The sequence below is a fragment of the Phyllobates terribilis genome, unplaced genomic scaffold (assembly GCF_046119375.1).
Source record: "Phyllobates terribilis strain yellow unplaced genomic scaffold, ASM4611937v1 Scaffold_1__5_contigs__length_1240528914, whole genome shotgun sequence".
Classification (NCBI taxonomy): domain Eukaryota; kingdom Metazoa; phylum Chordata; class Amphibia; order Anura; family Dendrobatidae; genus Phyllobates; species Phyllobates terribilis.
The window spans coordinates 1001442331-1001464480 of NW_027362761.1; the positions used below are offsets into that span (position 1 = coordinate 1001442331).

General features: G+C 44.5%; 1 protein-coding gene across 2 annotated transcripts in view; it reads right to left on the bottom strand.

Annotated features, from left to right (window-relative positions):
• The window catches only part of GALNT7 (polypeptide N-acetylgalactosaminyltransferase 7), a 163850-nt gene that overhangs the window by 86429 nt on the left and 55271 nt on the right, over positions 1-22150 (bottom strand). For both annotated transcript variants that reach the window (XM_073643971.1, XM_073643960.1), the window contains exon 2: positions 12134-12591. In XM_073643971.1, coding sequence (XP_073500072.1) covers positions 12134-12591 — 458 coding nt within the window. The remainder of the gene's footprint in view (positions 1-12133; positions 12592-22150) is intronic.

Sequence of the window (22150 nt, forward strand, 5' to 3'; positions counted from 1 at the left end):
GCTCGGAAGGTAAGGAGCGCCATTTGACTTTTGGAATGGAAATTTGACTGGAATGGATAGCGGACGCCATGTTGCATTTGGAGAGCCCCTGAGGTGCCTAAACAGAGGAAACCCACAACAAGTGACCGAATTTTACAATCTACTCCTCTATATAAATTAATCTAGTGGTGGGAAAATAAGTAGGTAAATGGTCACTAAACCCATAGATGAATTCCCACAGAGGTGTCATTTCCATAATGGGGTCACTTCAGGGGGGATTATGCTGTTCTGGCACTTTTCAGAGTACCAGAGCTAAAGAATCCCCCCTGAAGTGACCCCATTTTGGAAATGACACCCCTCTGGGAATTCATCTATGGGTTTAGTGACCATTTTAACTCGATGGATGATTTCCAGAAACAAGCACGCAATGGAAGGTTTAGATTCTGGAGAACCCCCCCTGGAAATTAAGTGAGCTCTACTCGAATATGTCATTCACTAAATGAACCAAATGTTTGAATGACAAATTGGGATACATTTTTACAGTTTAAAAACGTGGTTCTGTGTGGAAGATTTTAAAGCAGTCAGTGACGCATAAGGCTGGCAATGATGGGCATTGTGGGCAATAGTAGCGGGTATCACGCCTCATTCCTCTCTTAGTACATACACAACATCTTTTCTGGGGGTTCCTTCTTGTTTCCGTTGCTGGAATAAGTGCAATAAAATGTCGCTCAGTGAGTCTTTTCACATCCTCAGATTCTAATGGATGAGCGGGGCTAACACTTTGGAAGACAAGATTTTCAATGACCTTTTCTTGATAATCAAGAAAAGGATCTGAATTTCCTGCTTTTTTGTACAACACAAAAGAATTGTATGTGGCCACCTGAAACAAATAGATAACCAACTTTTTATACCAGGTATAGGACTTTCTTGATACCTGGTATGGCTGTAGAACCTGGTCTGCAAGGTCCACACCCCCCATGTGTTTGTTGTAGTCAATGACTGACACAGGTTTTTGCTTCGGAGTGGTGGATCCTAGTTCTACAGTGGCCCTTGTGGCATCTGTGTGGATCGAGCTGAGGACAAAAATATCCCTCTTATCCCTATATTTCAGGGCAAGCAGCTCTCCGTTGCGTACAGCCCCTGACTGCCCCTTTTGGAACTTTTGGTTGACCAATGGTTGTGGAAACCCCTGACGGTTTTTACGGATGGTCCCACAAGCCCCGATGTTGTGCTCAACCAGACTTTTAAATAGGGGTATGCTGGTGTAATAATTGTCCACATATAGATTGTAGCCTTTTTGAAAAAATGGACTTATCAGCTCCCAAACAATTTTTGCAGATGTCCCCAGATAAGTAGGGCATCCTGGTGGGTTTAGTTGGCTGTCTTTCCCCTCATATATGCGGAAAGCGGATGTGTATCCGGTTGAACTTTCGCACATTTTATAGATCTTTATTCCAAACCTTGCCCTTTTAGATGGGATAAATTGCTTGAGGTGCAGTCTTCCTTTGAATTTTACAAGGGACTCGTCTATAGAAATATTTTGTGTTGGGGTGTAGAGGCTTAAGAATTTTTCTGTCAAATTTTCAATGATGGGTCTAATTTTATATAACCTGTCATGTTCTGGGGCATTTCTGGGCAGGCATTGACTATTGTCGTTAAAATGCCAAAACCGCATGAGCATTTCATAACGGGTCCTAGGCAGAATGACTGAAAACATAGGGGTGGCTTGAACAGGGTGGTTGGACCAGTAGGATCGAATGCTCGGTTTTTTAACAAGCCCCATGGCAAATGTAAGTCCTAAAAATTTTTTTATTTCCGGGACATTAGTTGGTGTCCATAAATTTGCCCTAGCATAGTAAGATCGGGGATTCTGGCTTATGAATTGGGATGCATATAAATTTGTTTGCACGACAATATGCTCTAGCAAGCTGTCTGTAAAAAACAAATTAAAAAAATGAATTGGTCCAAAATCTTCCACCTCCACATTTATACCAGGAGTGGCGTTGAAATCAGGGCTGAATGGAGCAGCCGAATCCGAAGCCTCCCATCTGGGAAATGCTAGATCATGTGGCAAAGCCCCTTGTACACTGGCGTGCGCCAATTCACTAGTAGCAGGAACAGCGCTTGTACTGGGCAGTGTTCCCTGATTTGGAGACGTTTCTCCAGTAGCGCTATTTGCCCCTATTGTTGTACTGGTCCTTGGGCTTGAGGATGGACCAGAATCACTGCTCATTTCTGAGCTCTCAGTGTCGCCGCTACTAAAGCCCTCAAAATCCACATCGCCATCTGAGATTGCGCTGTCATCAGTGTCAGAACACAGCAGGGCATACACCTCCTCTGCGTTATAAGTCTGACGGGCCATTTTAGTTTTAGATTTTTTGACTGGACTGAACGGACGGGACTGAACGGACGGGACTGATCTGACAGGACTGACTGACAGATCTGACAGGACTGACTGACTGATCTGACAGGACTGACTGACTGATCTGACAGGACTGACTGACAGATCTGACAGGACTGACTGACAGATCTGACAGGACTGACTGACAGATCTGACAGGACTGACAGGACTGACTGACTGGACTGATCTGACAGGACTGACTGACTGGACTGATCTGACAGGACTGACTGACAGGACTGACTGACTGACAGATCTGACAGGACTGACTAACTGACAGATCTGACAGGACTGACTGACTGACAGATCTGACAGGACTGACTGACTGACAGATCTGACTGACTGACAGATCTGACAGGACTAACTGACAGATCTGACAGGACTGACTGACTGACAGATCTGACAGGACTGACTGACTGATCTGACAGGACTGACTGACTGATCTGACAGGACTGACTGACTGATCTGACAGGACTGACTGACTGACTGATCTGACAGGACTGACTGATAGATCTGACAGGACTGACTGACTGATCTGACAGGACTGACTGACTGATCTGACAGGACTGACTGACTGATCTGACAGGACTGACTAACTGATAGATCTGACAGGACTGACTGACTGACAGATCTGACAGGACTGATCTGACAGGACTGACTGATCTGACAGACTCACGAACCCTAACTCTTACTTTCTTTTTTATTTTATTTTTTTTTTATTTTCACAGTGGCAAGGCTGACACAGCTCTTGTCACACTGTTTCTCCTCTGCTCTCTCACTGAGATCGGAGGAGAAACAGTGTATTTATCAGGCAGATCGCCCGGGAAAGTTTGTTGCTAAAACAAACTTCCCTGGTGATCTCTCTGATTGGCTGGTGTGACGCTGACATCATCGAGACCTGAGCCAATCAGGTCTCAATGATGTCAGAGGTCACAGCACCGGGATCCCCGCCGCTCCTGAGGTATGTGGGGGGTCCCGATCGCCGACCACCAGCTGTTACTATCTTTTAAATGCCGCGATCGCTATGGATCGCGGCATCTAGAAGATAGGAACAGGTTAACATCATGGGGACCTGATCCATTCAGGTCCCCATGATGCCACATGTCAGAGCTATCGCTCTGAGCCGGTACCGCAGCGCTAGCAGGACCCTGGGGGTCCTGAGCGCTGCGGGACCACCCACCGTTTTTAAACGTCGGCGCTGCACAGAGCCCGGGCAGCGCCGACGTTTATGTACAGTGGGCGGTCCTGAACCGGTTAATTGAAATAAACACACAATTCTTTAATGTTCTAAATGAAACCATACTTGCCATCACACTCATTCCAGCTGAAGCCAACTATCTCCTGCAATAAAAATAAAATAATAAACCAACCTCATCCTTACCTTTCCATGGTTCCCAAGACGGCTCCAGCTCTGCTACATTGACATGACAGGCTGGATCGCAGCCGAAAGCTGCCATCCAGCTTGCCATGCCGCAGACACTGAGAAGCGCAGGCATGCTTGCGCTCCTCAGTGTCTCGCTGTGACGGCATCCAGATGAGCAGAGTTCATGTCCAATGAACTCGGCTCACCTCATGCACGTCACTGACAGCGTGGGAGAATTCTCCTGCGCTCAGCGCTTCAGCAGAAGAATTCTCCCACGCTGGGATGGCATTGAGATGACAGGCTGGATCGCAGCTGAGCGCTGCCATCCAGCATGCCATCCTTCATAGACACTGCAGAGCGCAGGCAGGCAATTATTTTTAAATTATTTCATGAATTTCAGTGTCTATGAAGGATGGCACGCTGGATGGCAGCGCTCAGCTGCGATCCAGCCTGTCATCTCAATGCCATCCCAGCGTGGGAGAATTCTCCTGCTGAAGCGCTGAGCGCAGGAGAATTCTCCCACGCTGTCAGTGACATGCATGAGGTGAGCCGAGTTCATTGGACATGAACTCGGCTCATCTGGATGCCGTCACAGCGAGACACTGAGGAGCGCAAGCATGCCTGCGCTTCTCAGTGTCTGCGGCATGGCAAGCTGGATGGCAGCTTTCGGCTGCGATCCAGCCTGTCATGTCAATGTAGCAGAGCTGGAGCCGTCTTGGGAACCATGGAAAGGTAAGGATGAGGTTGGTTTATTATTTTATTTTTATTGCAGGAGATAGTTGGCTTCAGCTGGAATGAGTGTGATGGCAAGTATGGTTTAATTTAGAACATTAAAGAATTGTGTGTTTATTTCAATTAAAGGACTTTATTCTGGGTGTTTGTGTTTTTTTTAACTTTCACTATGGGGTTAGTAATGGGGGTGTCTTATAGACGCCTCTCCATTACTAACCTGGACTTGATGTCAGCTGGCATTATAAGCTGACACAAACTCCAACCCTATTACCCCACTGCCACCGCTACAGGGCGAGGCTAAGTGCCAGAATTGGCGCATCCTGAAGATGCGCCATTTCTGGGGCGGCTGACGGCTGGTGTTTCTAGCCTGGGAGGGGGCCAATATTCATGGCACCCTTCCTGGGCTATTAATATCAGCCCCCAGCTGTCTGCCTAGCCTTTGCTAGCTATTAAAATAGGGGGGACCCCACGTCATTTTTTTGGGGGTCCCCCATTTTAATAGCTGGTAAAGGCTAGGTATTCAGCTGGGGGCTGATATTAGTAGCCTGGGAAGCTCCGTGGGTATTACCCCCTTCCCAGGCTTCAAACATCTGCCCCAGCCGTCTGCTTAACCTCCGCTAGAGACTAAAATTAAGGGGAACCCCACGCCAATTTTTTTTTTAATAAATCCTTTATTTTAACTCTAAATGACAAGTACCGTAATCAACACTATCACTGTACTTATTATATATGCGACTGACATGTTTCTATCTATCTAATCTATGTGTGATGCTCTATTCTTTCTGTTCTAAATTGTCGGGTACCGGTGTATGCCGCTGATGAATTGCCGGCCGGCTTTTTTAAAGAGACGGGTGCATGAAAATCGGAGGGCACTAGTGTGTTCCAAGTGCCCTGCTATGTTTTTCATGCACCCTCCTATATACCCTGCCTGTCTGCCTATATATTCTGCCTGCTTGACGTTTAATTGAGCACCGTTCCCATCGATTTGGGCAATTTTTGACCTTCTGCAGACCGCCGGGGGGGACCACAAGAAAAATGCTCGAGTTTCCCATAGACTTACATTGGGCTCGTTGCTCGGGTCGAGCACCCGAGTATTCCAATGTGCTCGACCCGAGCTTCGAGCACCCGAGCATTTTAGTGCTCGCTCATCACTAGTAATAATCTAATCTCTTTTCTAATATACTTTAATTAAACATTCTCTACTGTTCCCTTTCTTCTCTAGCTACTTTATTTTATTTTTTTTAACAGCTTCCTGTTTGATGACATTTTGTTTGAGTGCCTCAGCATGCACTGGAGATTTTACAACAAGACTTCATTTGGGGGCAGAGGCTGCAGTCACTCCTGCAGCCTATTTCCCCACCCTGACAAGAAGAGTCATCAGTGACGCCAGTTTCAGGGCCAGGCTAGTCCCTACGATACTGAACATGCATCTGTTGTCAATTCCGACACATGCTCTGTGGGATCTTGCCACTGTGCAATATTCTTTTTAATGCACAGTGACAGTGTGCTCCCTCGCCGGCTCTGATGAGAAGTGAGAAGCCGGCAAGAGAGCGCACTGTCAGTGTGCATTGTAAGGAGATTAACTGGCAAGCAGGAAAAGCAGAGACCAACCCCACTCCCCCAAAGTGACACTGGTTTCGGGGGCAGAGACAATATCTGTTTTCACTACTCGCTGGGTTATCGCCTTAAAATGCACACTGACAGTGCACTCTCTTGCTGGTTATCACTTCTCATCAGAGGTGGCGTGGGAGCGCACAGCCACTGTTCATTAAAAATAATATTGCATAGTGACAAGATCGTACTGAGCAAACATCGCAATTGACAACCAACGCATGCTCAGATGAGCACTGACTAGCCAAGCCCCTGAAAAGGGTATCACTGATGACACTTCATTTCAGGGTGGGGACAGTGACTGCAGCCTCTGCCCCCTGATGACGTCTCGTTTGAGTATCCCAGCATGCACTGGGGATTCTCAAACGTAACGTCATCAAACAGGAAGATGGTAATAATAAATAAAGCACTTCAATTACAAAGGGAAAGGTAGGGAATTTTTAATTAATAGCATATTAGAAAATCAATTACATTAAATAGACAAGACATTTAGGATTGAATCAATGTTAGTTTCGGACCACCCTTTTCAACTTCATACATAAGGTGGAGTACAGCAGTAAATTTAGTCACACAGTTTGTATATTGTTATTCAGGACACTGTTGCCCTGATTCATCATTTGTCATTTACTGAAGTCACTTATGTTTGTCTTGTGGTATTCACTGCCTTATTTTTTTGTGTCTAAGTCCATGAAATGGCGCAGGGGGTTCATGAATTTGGCATAGAATACAAAACACTTTTCATTTTTGTCTTTGTGACACATCACTAGAATCAGGGTCTCAGCCCCTACACTGTGCTGCTCTCCGATTACATCTCAATAACCTGCTGACAAACTCCCTTTAAGAAGCGGGCTTGCCTGCTTGTTGAAGTTAGAGTTATGACTAATGTCTGAGGTTTACAGCCTGATCCCACTAATGTCATGGCTTCTTTCTATAACAGAGCCAATAAAGATGGGATTGATCAGTTTTCTAATCTTCAGGGATCCCATTAAATGGGAATAGGGTCTAGCGGGACTTTATTTTGTTTTTCTTTAGCAGCTGTTTTCTTGCTATCATAAAGAACAGAATTCCTCCGGAGAGGAAGCCAGCGCCAGTGTGAACAGAGACAGCGCTTCATATCTCTGGCTGCAGTTATACTTTTTCCCTTTCTGTTTCCTCATTGATTAAGTCACTCATTTCCTATGTGAACATCTCTTTTGAAGCGACTTTTGTGTTTGACAATGTAAAAAACAAATAAAGGTCGTGTGCAATACTTGTGAAAGTACAGTGTTAAGTGAAGGTAAGGTGAGAGGGTGCGCAGGGCAGGGCAAAGTGCTGTCATAATGCACAGTGCGCCAGGCTGGGAGAGGAGGGGGCTTCCTTGCTGTAGTATATAATGAGAAGTGTGGGTTTCTGTGTACCAATCTATTCTGCATTGTCTGATGGCAGCCGCTTTGATTTCTAACTCTTGCAGTCTATTATTCCAGTGCAGCTGGTTCCCCACAAAAGAGATGTTACAGTTTCTTTTGTAAATCATAAATCATGCAGCCATTGATCTGACTGCTTCCGACAGGGGCTGCATGATAAACGTATAACAAAAATATCTTCCAATGCAAAAATATTTATTCAATGTGAAATACTGCCAAAGCTTATTTCTGTGCAAGAAACAGAATATGTGCAGTTATATATGCCAGAGGGGTAGTACGATGCTGGACGCTGGGGGCGCAGTACTACCAGGATCACTCATTAGGAAACCGTAGTGGGTCACTTCTCTTCCATCGCCAGTGGGTCACTTCTCTTCTATCCCTAGTGGGTAGTGGGTCACCTCTCATCCATCTTATTAACGACCTTACACATGTTTTCGGTGCGCCCCTTTCCTCCATATCTCATTAATTTCCTCTTATTTTAGATATGCAGGGGAATAAATGGGATCATAAGCTTTAGGGATACCTGATGATTTAATATCTCGCGTGTATCTCCTTCCATTAATATCACTGTTAGTCTGAGCTGCATCCAGGAGCAGCGGACCCCAGCGTCCCCTTCGCAGAAGAGCCCTGTGTCTTCTCCCAAGTCTTACTCCTTAAAGCTTGTTGGCAGCCGTTCTCTGGTATATTACCACACCATTATCACTGGGGACACTTAAAATCCACTGGCATCACAGAGGTGGGCCACTGCCATTATTCTCCTCAGAGATTACATACAGTACAGCTATGAGACCCCCACCCCCAGTATGAGACCCGCACCAGAAGAGCAGCGCCACCACAGGGTCCTTCACATGTGACTGACTTTTTCCCCTCAGTCACTTTTCCCCTACAATTAGATTTTTGTTTAACTAGAGGCCCCCATACACATCAAATGATCCATCAGAAATGTACAGGGGTCTCCTGACTATCCCCCCAACTATAATGTTCATTTGGTTTCATTCACTGTCTGTCATTTTACACAGGGCTGTGGAGTCAGTAAGCCAAACCTCCGACTCAGACTCCCTCATACATGGGCCATGTTTAAGTGATACATTTACTGCAGCACAGATTCATCTCAGCTAAAAGTCTAGACCCTTAGATCAGGAATAGGACATTTCATAACTTTCCCAAATTCTTATGAAAAAAATATTCCCCACAAACTGCATTGAATTACTGTACCCAATTTATTATATATTTTAGGAGTTGGAGGCGGTCCATTTTATACAGACTCCACAGCCCTGATTTTACCGGACAGTGTAGCTGAGCAGGCTGCACTATTTTGCCTGGATCTGCAATGTAGCCATCATCACAGAAGTAAACAGAGCTATACTCCATCTAACAATTATTCCTTTCCATTCCCTCACTTCCTAGCATGTACTGCTTCTGCTAATGGCCAATGGCATGGTTGCCCTGAATTGAAAGCCCGCCTCTATGTTATGTTTGTATTCAGTTTGACAGACAGGAGGCCATGAGCAGAGAGATCAGACCCCTCACACTCCTGTATTCAGTCTCCATGTTTCGCCTAATTGGGAGGGATTACACATGATGAAAGGCTATGGACCACCAGCAAAACAGAAGTGGGACACCTAGTGACCAGCACAAAGGAGTGTTTTTTTAAGAACGGACAACAACATTTTTTTTTTCAAATGTGATCAAGATCTTAGATAGTAAAGTGACCATTTAAAGGTTTTTTTCCATGAATAAAATATATTTTAATTAATAGATCTTAGAATAATAATAATTTCCACAATTGGATGTGATTAAATAAAATGTTCCTGTGCTGAGATAATCTTATAAATGTGCCCCTGCTGTGTACTGTGTAATGGCTGAGTCTGACCATACAGTGAACATGGTCTGATCAAACCACAGCTCCTGGGCAGGGGGGGAAGCAAAAGTGTACACAGACAGGACAGCAGGGGATCACAGCTGATTCTTTCTGTGAGGCAAAACATTTCCCTGCCTGTTTTTAAGAAATGTTTTACCTTAAAGAATCAACTGTGATCCCGTGCAGTAATGTCTGTATACTCTTTTGCTTCCAGGGGGTGATGCCATGCCTGGAAGCAAGGAGGGGCCCCCTTATCATGTAACACCAGCATCCAACACATTTCCTGGCTCCAGACCAGAAGGGTGAGCTCTAACCCGGTTTCAGGGGAGCTTCCCCTTTAAAATGGAGCCCGGAGGCGGGGGTTAGAAAAGTCAGTTGGAGTTATAAAAGTCTGGAGATGGAGGAGAGAGACAAGGGAGAACATGGGGAGGAGAGCTGTGACCAAGCTCGCCCCAGAGAAAAGCGCCAGAAACCGGACACCGGAGTCCGTGGTTGTTCGGGTACTGAACAAGGCAGCTAAATCCGGAGGTCAGGAGACTGCAGGTCTCATGGCCCCACCAAACACCCGGCGGCTCAGCAGCATACTAGAGCCCGGATCCGCCACGAAGGAGCGACACCTGTAAAAGGCTCAAGCTGCCTGCCATACGGGCTAGGATTTAATGATCACTTGGGAAAGAGGGCCGCAGCATAGCTTTAGGCAGCAGGGCCAAAGAGGACAGCGCAGAAGGAAGGCCTACAACCACACCTGGCGAGGTGGATCCCAAATTGCTTCTAGGCTTCCCGGATCTCCATTACCTTCTGTTACCAGTGTCCCGGTCTGCACCATCAAACATCAAGTTAAGGTAGAGGAAATCGCCATTCTTGTGTCATCTGGTCATTATCTGAACACTCAGTCCTGCGCCCCAACATCCACAATCCCCTACATAAACCGTACCGGTAGCCCTGGGGCACCGCTCTACCAGTGGGGAGCAAATCCATCCCAGCTGCGTCACCAACGGCCCCACCCAGCGGTCTCTTTCAGCAGCGGTGGCCACCTATAGCCGCATACCACTAGTGGCGTCACGAAACTTGTCCCCTAAACAAATTGTCCTTTCTATTGACCGCCTAGGGCTCCGGACCGGCTCACGCCCCCGTGACAAACCCAAGGAACCGACCGACCCGGTGGCGAGTACCCCACGGTCCTAGGGGGCGCGTCATTATTCCAAGATCTGTTGATTAAATTAAAAAACTTTTTTTTGTGGAAAAACCCCTTTAAGTTAATTCTCCTCATTTACTTCAGTGGAGCAAAACTGCAACAACAGACACACCCCATTGGCAAACAGGCACTACTGATGAAGGGAAAAAAAAATGCAAAACCCCTTTTCTAACCCTGGTCAACTAAACAAGGCACAGCTTGTATGTCAGAAAAGTTCCCAGCTTACTAACTTAACATTTCCATATATTTAAACTAGCCGTGTGGGGGCCTCCGTCAGTCTAGTATATGAGAATAAGTAAAAAGTTATATGTGCATGCGACGTCTTTAAGGCGCTGGTGCACCCAACGTTTTCTAATGCAAAGAAGCGATTTTGCTGTGATGTAATTTTGCTACAATATAAACTATAACTATTGAATGACCAAATTGCTTCTTTTAACCATGTCACAGTCTGAAAAAGATGCTGTGCGCATTTACCCTTACATGGATACCATAAAGAAAAATATTTATGGGTATGGCATCAGTCACAGGCAGAAATGATACTTCATGAGCCTTTTGTATACATGAATTTTTATTTTATCAGTTAAACAGATGTGGAGCATCCATTGAACAGAGCCTCAGAGTGGCATCTCTCACCTAAAGGCTAGAATAGTATCTGTTCGATGTATATGTCACATGGCATACAGGAATTCTATTATGGCCACTGTTGGACATCTGTCACCACCTCCATTGACAAATGCCTTGAGGGACCCCTGGAATATACCGTATTTTTCGGACTATAAAACGCACTGGACCATAAGACGCACCTAGGTTTTAGAGGAGGAAAATAATAATAAAAAAAAAAAATTAAGCAAAAAATGTGTTTATGATGCACTTTTAAGGGGGAGGGGGTCTTCTGCTGACACTGGTATAGGGGTAATATCCCCCAATTCTGACAATATCCCCTATCCTGGTATATATGCCCCCCCCCCTTCCTTTTATACGTGGTCCCCATCCCCATCCTGGTATGCCTGGCATCCCTCCATCCTGGTATGCCTGGAACCTCTCCATCCTGGTATGCATGGCACCCCTCATCCCTATCCTGGTATGCATGGCACCCCTCATCCCTATCCTGATATACATGGTACCCTCATCCCTATCCTGGTATGCATGGCACCCCTCATCCCTATCCTGATATGCATGGCAACCCTCATCCCTGTCCTGGTATGCATGGCCCCCTCATCCCTGTCCTGGTATGCATGGCACCCCTCATCCCTGTCCTAGTATGCATGGCACCCCTCATCCCCGTCCTGGTATGCATGGCACCCCTCATCCCCGTCCTCATCCTCATCCCCGTCATGGCTACACTGTGTGCTGCTATTAAGGAGCATGAATATTCAGTGCTCCCCACACCCCATGGGCGTGGGGAGCAGTGAATATTCATTTTCTTTAGCAGCTGGGACAGTGTAGGCTGCAGAGGGCAGCCTTTTTTTGGAGGAAAAAAGTGCGTCTTATAGTCCAAAAAATACGGTATGTTAAACGTGGGCCATTAATGCAATGGGAACAAATGTAAACACCAAAACTTAGTAGGTTAAAATAAACAGAAAATACTTACTCTTCATGACGCAAGTCATTGATTGTTCGGTCTAATGAGATCATATCACTGGCGACCATGTTAAATCCAAATTCCTTAATGCTGGCCTGGACTGATTCTTTGTAGTCTGAACCCAAGATGTATGGCTTTCCTTCTTCTCCCGGTCCACCTACCACACCCTGGGGCTCTGGTTCTTTCGGTTCGAAATTTCCTAGAACTCCTTGGCGCAGCACTGGATCTGAATACGCATGCGTCTGGGGCTTAAAAGTTAGAAACTGTCTTTGCATCACATTTTGCTGGTTATTAATCTTCCCGTCCAAGCGGTCTTGATCATTTTGGACCTTGTTCTTCCTGCGTATCGACTCAAGGTCTACTTCGACACCCTCAACACGGGGCCATGGCACAACGGGCTGGAATTCATTTTTGGGGTTTAGGTTATTTTCTACTTTTCCAGGCTGGGGGAGATTTGCATTATCTTCCTGTAAAAGAAAATAATTGAATAAAAATCAAGATCAGGTAGAAAAAAAATCAGCATCAACAAAACAATTCTGCACATGGCAAGAAGTTTCAGCTTTCAAAAATACACAACATATAACATACATGAAAGAATGTGTTTACTGTGATACTATTTAAGAAACGATGCCATGTTGGATTTTATGAGGCTTTCCAGGAAATTAAAAGCCATAAACTGAAGAGGAGATTTGGAGGCACTTTTAGAGATACTAGGAAATTGCATAATTAGCTGTGCACTAATATGTTGTTTACGGAGCTGCACTCTTTACAATTGGGAGCCATTTGGTAACGTGCATTAATAGGATTTCTTACACTACCAAGGAGCCAGGAACCATCAAAGTACAAGCCCTCTGTGGTCATAGGTCATTGCCTAGCCAATCTGCTCATTATAACAGCCTGTGGGGTCAAATCATCAAACTGTTTTCACCAAAAATCTGGCATTATTTTGTCTGAAAGGAAACATAATTTAGTGGCTTTTGATGTTTTTACGCTACTTTGGGCCAACTCCGCCAATATAAAAAGAAAAAAAGGAGGAGCTCAGCGGAAGGAAGTGTGGCTGAGCATGGCTACTAAATTCACCAAAGTAGTGGAAATTACACTAGAAATGTCCTCCAGTCCCACTCTAGCGCGCCAGGCTTATATCTGCGGAAAGGGGATCTATTCTATTTAACATACCCAGTGTTTCACATTAAAGGGGTTTTCCACTATACAAAAAACGTGTGCTCAATTGCACATTTGTAAAACATCACTTTACACACAAATTGTACTTACCCTCCCTGGGTTTACCGCCGGCTCTCCGCTGCTGCTGTGGTCTCAGTGTTTTAGCTGCAGCAGAGAGCCAGCGCTAACATCAACTCTGCAGCCAATCACTAATCTTAGTGGCTCTGCTGATGTAAATGGTACATACTTCTGAGCTCAGCAATTGCTTACACATCACCACCGCAGGCAAACAGACGGAGGGCCAGAGCTGTACTCGGGGGGAGGGCAAGAACTATTTGCGATTGTTGTTTTACAAGTATGAAATAGTTTGGGAACATTGTTTCTGATAGTAGAAAACCCATTTACAACTTAAAATTACTACATATAATAGTAATAGTAAGCCCAATATTGTGTAATAAGTAAAGCCCCGTCTTATGTAAGTGTAGGGCAGACAGATGCATTCCTTGTCTATCAACTGTACTGAGCTGCTCTATACATTTCATAGTAACATACACTTTTCAATGCACAATTACAAGGTATGCCGCCAAAGACAATTCCCAGGGAATACACATTGGGACAATGGTGTAGTCATGGTCTAACATATGGTTGAAAAAATTCTATTATCTGTAGTAATGGTCAGTGAATTTTTTTTTTTTTTTTTAAAACACATCCACAGTTTTTATCTGCTTTATGAAAAAAAAAAAAGTGGCTGCACATTTAAAGGGGTATTCTTAAGCTTGGAAGTTATTCCCTTATCCATGGAACAGATGATAACTTCCAGATCATTTTCCACCATTTTCAATGTCACTAACAAGTTTAAAAATATCCTGAAATTCTGCAGCTTTCTGTGCACTGAGCCTCATAGCAGGTTATCATTCACTACTTGTTGAGGGTTATCTCAGTATCATCACGGACAGGATTACAATGACAGGTATAAAGCCCCCGTCTCACATAGCGAGATCGCTGCTGTGTCACCAGCGATGTCGCTATGTGTGACACTTTGCAGCGATCAGGCCCCTGCTGTGAGGTCGCTGATCGCTGCAAAGTGTCCTGGACCATTTTTTGGTCGTTGCTCTCCCGCTGGTCAGCACACATCGCTGTGTGTGACCAGCGGGAGCAGCGATCAGGCTTGTAACCATGATAAACATCGGGTTACTAGGGGCACACGTGCACTTAGTAACCCGCTGTTTATCATGGTTACGAGCCTGCTAAAGTGAGCGGTAACCTCCCGCTCACTGTAGCAGAGTGGTAACCATGATAAACAATGGGTTACTAGGTGCGCGTGTGCCCCTAGTAACCCGATGTTTATCATGGTTACCAGCCTGCTCCTGCTTCAGCAGGCTGGTAACCAGGAGCAGGACATCGTGGAAAGATTCTTTCCACGATGTCGCTGCTCCCCTGATCGTTGGTGAGCCTGCCTGTTTGACAGCTCACCAGCGATCACATAGCGACGCAGCAACGATCCCTGACAGGTCGTATCGTTGTCGGGATCGTTGCAGCGTCGCTAAGTGTGACGGGGCCTTAACAGCATTCACAATAGATGATTGACACAGCTTGCCTCCTCCCCCTCACTGCCTAATGACTTCTGAACAGATCACAGGACATGTTGAGAATACTATCTTAAGGTATGTGCACATGGTATCATTTCGACACCGGCGTGCCCTGACGAGCATTCCAAGGCGAAGACGTTTCATGAAAACGTTGATGTCGATTTTCATGAATCATCTTCTTCAACATCGTTTTGGACGTTATTTGTGGCGGCCTCGCCACTGGTGTCTTCTTTCTACATTTTATATAAAAAATGGTGGTGGCTGTCATGTGAAAGCTGTCAGAAAAATGAAATCACTTTGTGCAGCTTCATGGCTTTCAAAGCCTGAATAGAAGTGAAAAAGACAAAACATGTGCACAGCAAGCCGTTTTGACATTGCTGTGCATCATGTTCTTTCCTTGTAGAATTTTTTTAGTGCTTTTTCAAGCGGGTTCCAACAAGAATCTGGGTAAAAAAAAGGTGTACACACACCCTTATTGAGGTCAATGAATATGTCCACTCTATGGTTTCTTATGGTCCATGTGGCTTATGTAAAGCATATCTCAGAATGCTGTTAACAGCAGCTCAGGAAAGAGGTCTGCCTTTACAATAAATTACAAAAAAAAAAAAAAAATCTATAAATCAGAGAAAATATATATAAAACAGAATCTTTAAAATAAAAAAAAATGGAATATTTATTAGTATCTGGTGTTCACATCTCTTCTTCAGGAGTACACTGCTTCCTGTCCTACAGGGGCTTGTGCGGTCCTGAAGATGGACAGTCGCGCTCAGTGCTATGGTAGTACCATTAGCTAGAATGGAGCGCCCTCCCGTGCGGCTGGAGTGTGGGAGAAGCGCAGGGGACTGAGGCTCATCAGATCTGGCCAGCTTCAGAGTGGCGCGAGCAAGCTGTAAAGAATAGATTGAATGACGGGTCTCAGCGCAGAATATTGATACCAGGCTGGTAATACTGTAAAACACACCCAACTGTGCAATCATAGGGAATGTTTGAACAGCTCCAGTATAGTTAAGCACAAGGCAATTGATCTGAGCACCATAAAGAGGAGGAGGACAAAGTGTAATTATTTCCAGATAGTAGCAAGTCTCTGAAGTATACTCATTGCTCATGGAAAGTCAGTCATTAAAAAGTACTTGACTCTGCAGTGGCCATGATTAATATCAGCCCTGAATGGAATAATATATATAATGGTGTGTGTATATAATATATATATTATACATACACACCTTTAATTTCAATTCAAATAGACTCCTAGTTTCCTATAAATAGAATACTAAACTGATAAATGAATGCTGGACTTAAAAGGAAGCAGTCATCACAAAATAGTGGTATGGTTGTACAGGCACTTGTCCCCAATTAAAAATGAAACTTATTTTTTTTGGATTGATCTTCTGATCAGCATCATTTAATGACTGGCTGGTGCAAGCCTTAAATGGATTGTTCACAACTGGGATATTGAGGACTTCCCTTTTGGATTAGTCACCAATACGAAAAACAGTACGGAGCTGGAACAAGTTCTGCAGCTCCAACCCTACAGAAGTGCATACTGAGCTGCAGTACCCATTAATGGCCACTGAGTAATGAACGGCCATGCTGTTCAGTTCGGTGTATTGTTTGCAGGTTGCTGCCATGGCTGGTAACAGCATTGTGGTGGATTTGCTTGGTGTTGGCCACCCACCAATCTGATATTGATGTCAATCTCAATAATAACTGACTGTGGCCAGTTGTCTTTTAGACCAATCGCAAGACAGTATAGTATGGAGGAGGGGGACACAACTTAGCTGCTGAGGCGCAGGGAAGATTTTGTTAACCAAATACAGCTACTTGCCATCTATGCTAGTTTTACAGGTAACAAAAAAAATCCCCTAAGGAACTGCTCTATTGAAACAACAAAAATAACACTGTTCCATGACATCAAGGACCCATAAGAGACAAGGGTTTGTATGGTTTGTAAGACCACTTTAAATCGTGGACCGTCCTTGGAAAATGCAGGCTGCTATAAAGCTGGTCATACACTTAAAATAGTTATCAGCAGACAGCATTTTGACCTGACTCCATAAGCTCGGCTGAAAAGATTGGGCGCATTGAAATCTAACATGCTGAAACGTCTTTCCCTAGTTATCTGCCCTCAGGGGTCAGAAAGCCCTTAGGCAGATTAATCAGGTTCATATTAACCCGTGATCAAGCTAGGCGAAACATGTGTGGCGCCCCTGAGGGTTCGACCGCCACAGGGATGCTGCACTTCTCTAATGGAGTGTAGTGTTCCTCCTCTGAGGTAAGAACAGTGTGATGGTCAGGACTCTTCCTCCACATCCAACACCACACTTCTCCCGCCAGAGGGGGCTAGTAGGCACTAGGTGCTGCCCCTACTGGCACTCGGGAGACTGGGGAACCAAGAGATAGGGGAACCAATTAGTGGGTGAGGGTGGAGGATTCACATTTTAGTGACACTTTAAATTTCATATTTAATACACAGCCATTTTGGGTCTTGGTTCTTTGATCGTCTCTTGTATTGTGATCTCCCACGCTGAACGTGGATCCTGTGTGGACCTGCAGCGGAGGGAGACACGGCCCTCGTACCCTGGCCTTGGGTCGAGGGGCAGGTTGCAGATGAAGTATGTCTCAGCCCGGTAAAGGACCATGACCAAGAAGGCCCGGAGCTTAGGAGTGTAGCTCCACCGCAAATGGATCCCAGGGAGGATGCAGATGGAGCGGTATACGCCACCTGTCCTCGCCAACCTGATCTATTCAGAGGGATTCCGGCTGCAAGAGGGGTACCGGCCCCCGACACCTGACCTTGCTACTCTACGTCCTGGTCAGGGAAGTCCGGTAGGCCCTGAAGATCCCACCGGGTAACGGAAGGAGCGGAGCTGCCACCCGTACCCTTTTTCTGAGAGAAGTTCAGAGGGAGACCCGGCCTATCTACACACACAGACAGGAAAGGATCTGGTCTGAAGTCTAGGAACACTCTGGTGCGGGGTCCTGATTGAACGCTGGACTTACTCGGAGGTTGTCGGACCCCCCCCCCCCCGTTTCTTGTGACCGCAGAACTCCGCGAGGAGCAGGGAGACGCCTTCCTACTGCCATCTCCATCATGAGTAAAAACCCTGGAAGTTAACCCCTATGGCCTCCGGACTCTTTATTCTGCACTACACCGCACTACGCAGCCCCAGACCTCCTAGACTACTACCCCTCCATCCTGACTCTCTCTGCCCTGAGGCCCTGCTCCGCCTGAGGGGAGTAGTACCAACAACGGCTGCTATAACACCCGGCCTCAGCGGTCTGCAGCAGCGCTGGTGGCCTTCACCAGGTGCCACAGGTGGCGTAGTCGAGATCAGCCACTAAACCCGGATAAGCCCATACCATCCTTTTTTAAGTGCGACGGCCCTGGGCACGGAGTGGGTCCGGGCCACGGCTGCACCCCATCTACCACACAGGACCCGGCTCCGAGTCCCCATCTCCTAGGGTAGGGCTGTCGAGCGTCACACACATGCATCTAGGTGTTTCACCACAGACAGTCTGTGTGGATATTCTGATTACCATTTTGTATTTCTGATTGCTTTGCTAGCATTATACTGACTGACTACGTTCAGTGCCAGGTGACTTGTGTATACTGTTTAGTATCTGATAGAGAGGGCTTGCTACTTAGCATATGGAGCATTAGGCTGGTTATTTGCAAGTTTTACCCCACTAATTTAGTGGTGATGTATGCACATAAATATAGGACATATGACCTGCATAGTCAGGAGTAGTTTGCAATGTAATTTCATCTTCTGTACATGCATTATTCATCCTATACAAACCTTTAGTGATTTCCTTTGTGTAATAATCCAAATTTCATTTAGTTTTTTTATGATTTATTAATAAATGTAAAAAAAATCTATACAAATTTGATCTGAATTGTTTTTTGGTATACTATCATCTTAATCAGGTGGCCTATTTTTATGTAAGGTTTGTGGTCAATTTATGGACCTGCACATAATCCAATGCTTCTAGGGTAGATTACATGTATAATATGGAAAGTATCAAGAGTTTTAAATCCAAGAACATTTAGATTATTTATTTCAGCAAGTTACTATATCACCCATTGAAAGGAATGGGTCAGTGCTGAAGATGAATGAAGCGGAGGAGGAACTAGTGACCATAATAACTAAGGCATGGTGCTTCAGACAGAACTGACTTACATATTATTTCAAAGATTGTTTTTTTGAAAATTAGTCCACAGATTTTTAGAAATATAGCTATGCTTCTTCTCGGGTAGAGCTGTCCTACGTTGAGATGTGTTTAATTCATGGCATAATTTTAGCCTGACAAACTCCCTTTCTATGTGATAAATTCCATAGAGTAATGCCCTGATTCGTCAATACTTTCCGCTAGAATTCTGGTGTAAAACTGTTTGAATTGTCACAACATTTTTGCACAACTCGTAATTTCACAAAAATTGTACAACTTTTGAAACCAGTCCCGAGCTCCTTTGGTTGCATTTTGAAACGGAAGCAGAGATTCATTGGGAGGAGGAGTGGCTGACATAATTTACCCCACAAAAGTTGGATAAATTACAACAGAAATATTTATTTCTTGTGGTGGACCATGGCAGCTGAAAAAAAAGTGCCAAATTCATCCAAAACAGCATGCTTGTTAATGAAACTGGCACATCTTACTACAGCACACTCTTCATCAAGACTCAAAACGCCATAGCACTTGAACCGTGGCCTTAAAGTTCAGGACAATTAGACAATCTTTCACTTTTGTTCAAAGCATCAACATTTTTATTGTAGACCTAGATATACAAATATTATGTATCATACACACACAAGTTTTAAGCAGGTGTGGAGGTCACCAATGCAAGACATATGTGAAACTATAAAACAATTTTTGGAAAAAAAGGCAATTTGATCATATTATTTAGTGGAAAACTCTGTTCAGTCATAAAAAAATCTCGACTATTGTGAACAAAAAAGTTCACGAGTTCATGAAAAAATACACAATTACAAAAGTAAAAGAGGTGAATTGGTCTGGAATAGTTTACCTAAGACAGAGGAAACTGTTTACTTTCATACTTTGGTCAGCCCTTCATTTGATCAGGTATTGTTCAATTTCACACACTGGTCAGCCAATGTTTACTTAACCCATACCACTAGTTTAAATTAAACAGTACTAATCCTAACTGCCATTCTCAGGTGAGGACACCAAGTCATTATGGTTTAAACTTGGGAAAAATCACAAAAATAAATGTGTTTCACATACTGCTGTACCTGCTTTTTTTCAACTAAAAACGCAAAAAAACCTGATACCTGCATTACTTACTCATTACTTTCTGGGTGAAAAAACACTGCAAAAACACTGAAAGTGACATGCTGCAGTTTTTAAAAACACAGCAGTTTTCCAATTCCGTCAAGAAAAAAACCCAATGTGTGTTTATGAGATTTCTGAAATCTCATAGGTTTTGCTGGAAATGTAAAACGCAGCTATTAAATTTGCATTAAAACAAAGCTTAAAAAATGCAACGTGTGCAGATAGCCTTCTGTAAAAATCTTGAAATGATAGCAATTAGCCAAGACTATCTATAGTATGAAATGAATATACGGGTATTTTTTTCCTATACCAATCCTTTTGCTTTTAAGAGGTTAAAGAGAAAATTAGGTCGGATTTAAAAATAATCTGTCACTTTGCTTTTGCTACCTCACCTGAGATCAGCATTATGTAGGAAAAGAGACCGTGATTCCAACAATGGATCACTTCGTTTACTCAGTTGTGTCACTGAGTTTTTCGATGTAGCATGAAGCAGAGCTCAGAAAGCTGCCCCTGCCCACAGCTCTTTATGTACACTGTTTATTAAAAGTAAGCTGCTTATCATAGAAGGGATGGTCAGACCACTTGGCACAAAGGAACTAGTCTGGGTAGTGATAATCTCCTGGTGATAAAACACTCATTGTATGGAAACAATAGCACACAGCCTGATAAGTGACACATACCTGAAAACTGTCTCAGCTCCTACCTCACGCTGTGCTCAGATTACATAGCAGAAATCTGCTGACAAATTCCCTTTAAAAACAACTTTATACATAATAAATTGTCCTGAACACAAGGTCAAAGTCGTATAAACTTACATCTTTACAACTATCAAGGCAAATAACTTTAAAGCAGAGTTTTGAGAACTAAATGTACAGATGAATGATGTTTCATAGCATAAATGTAGGCAGTCAAAAGTTTTAAAATGCGAAGCAATTTGCTGTTTAAGCTTTAAGAAATCTGTCCAGACCAATTTTATGAGCGCCTGCGTGCACAAAAAGCTTCCATATATTCTTCCACCTGCATTGTTCCATTTATAGGTTTCACGGAAAACATTTTATTGCAGACAATAATCAAGACCAACTGCAGCGAGTGGGAGGAGGGATGCAAGATGTAGAATAGGCTGCTATCGGGCATCTTCACAGGGAAAGGAAGACATCCTTAATTAAACTTAGGGGAAATTAAATCTTACAATAAAAACCCAGAATAATAAATATTTAAAAGAAAAGTCAGAGCAAGATGCAATGCTAACACAAGATGGTAATTTTTTATTTAAATAGCTTATTAATTATGAACATTTATATTAATTATGTGAGACTGCAGTTTCCTTTCATTAAGCTAATTACAGCCGCCATGCAAACAAGAAGTATTCCAGTGATTCCACCTAGGTCACCCTCTGAAATGTCTAAAGGCCCCGTTACACTTAGCGACGCTGCAACGATCCCGACAACGATACGACCTGTCAGGGATCGCTGCTGCGTCGCTATGTGGTCGCTGGTGAGCTGTCAAACAGGCAGGCTCACCAACGATCAGGGGAGCAGCGACATCGTGGAAAGAATCTTTCCACGATGTCCTGCTCCTGGTTACCAGCCTGCTGAAGCAGGAGCAGGCTGGTAACCATGATAAACATCGGGTTACTAGGGGCACACGCGCACCTAGTAACCCGTTGTTTATCATGGTTACCACTCACTTTAGCAGGCTCGTAACCATGATAAACAGCGGGTGCCCCTAGTAACCCGATGTTTATCATGGTTACCAGCCTGATCGCTGCTCCCGCTGGTCACACACAGCGATGTGTGCTGACCAGCGGGAGAGCAACGACCAAAAAATGGTCCAGGACACTTTGCAGCGATCAGCAACCTCACAGCAGGGGCCTGATCGTTGCAAAGTGTCACACATAGCGACATCGCTGGTGAGGTCGCTGTTGCGTCACCAAAACCGGGACTCAGCAGCGATCTCGCTAGCGATCTCGCTATGTGAGACGGGG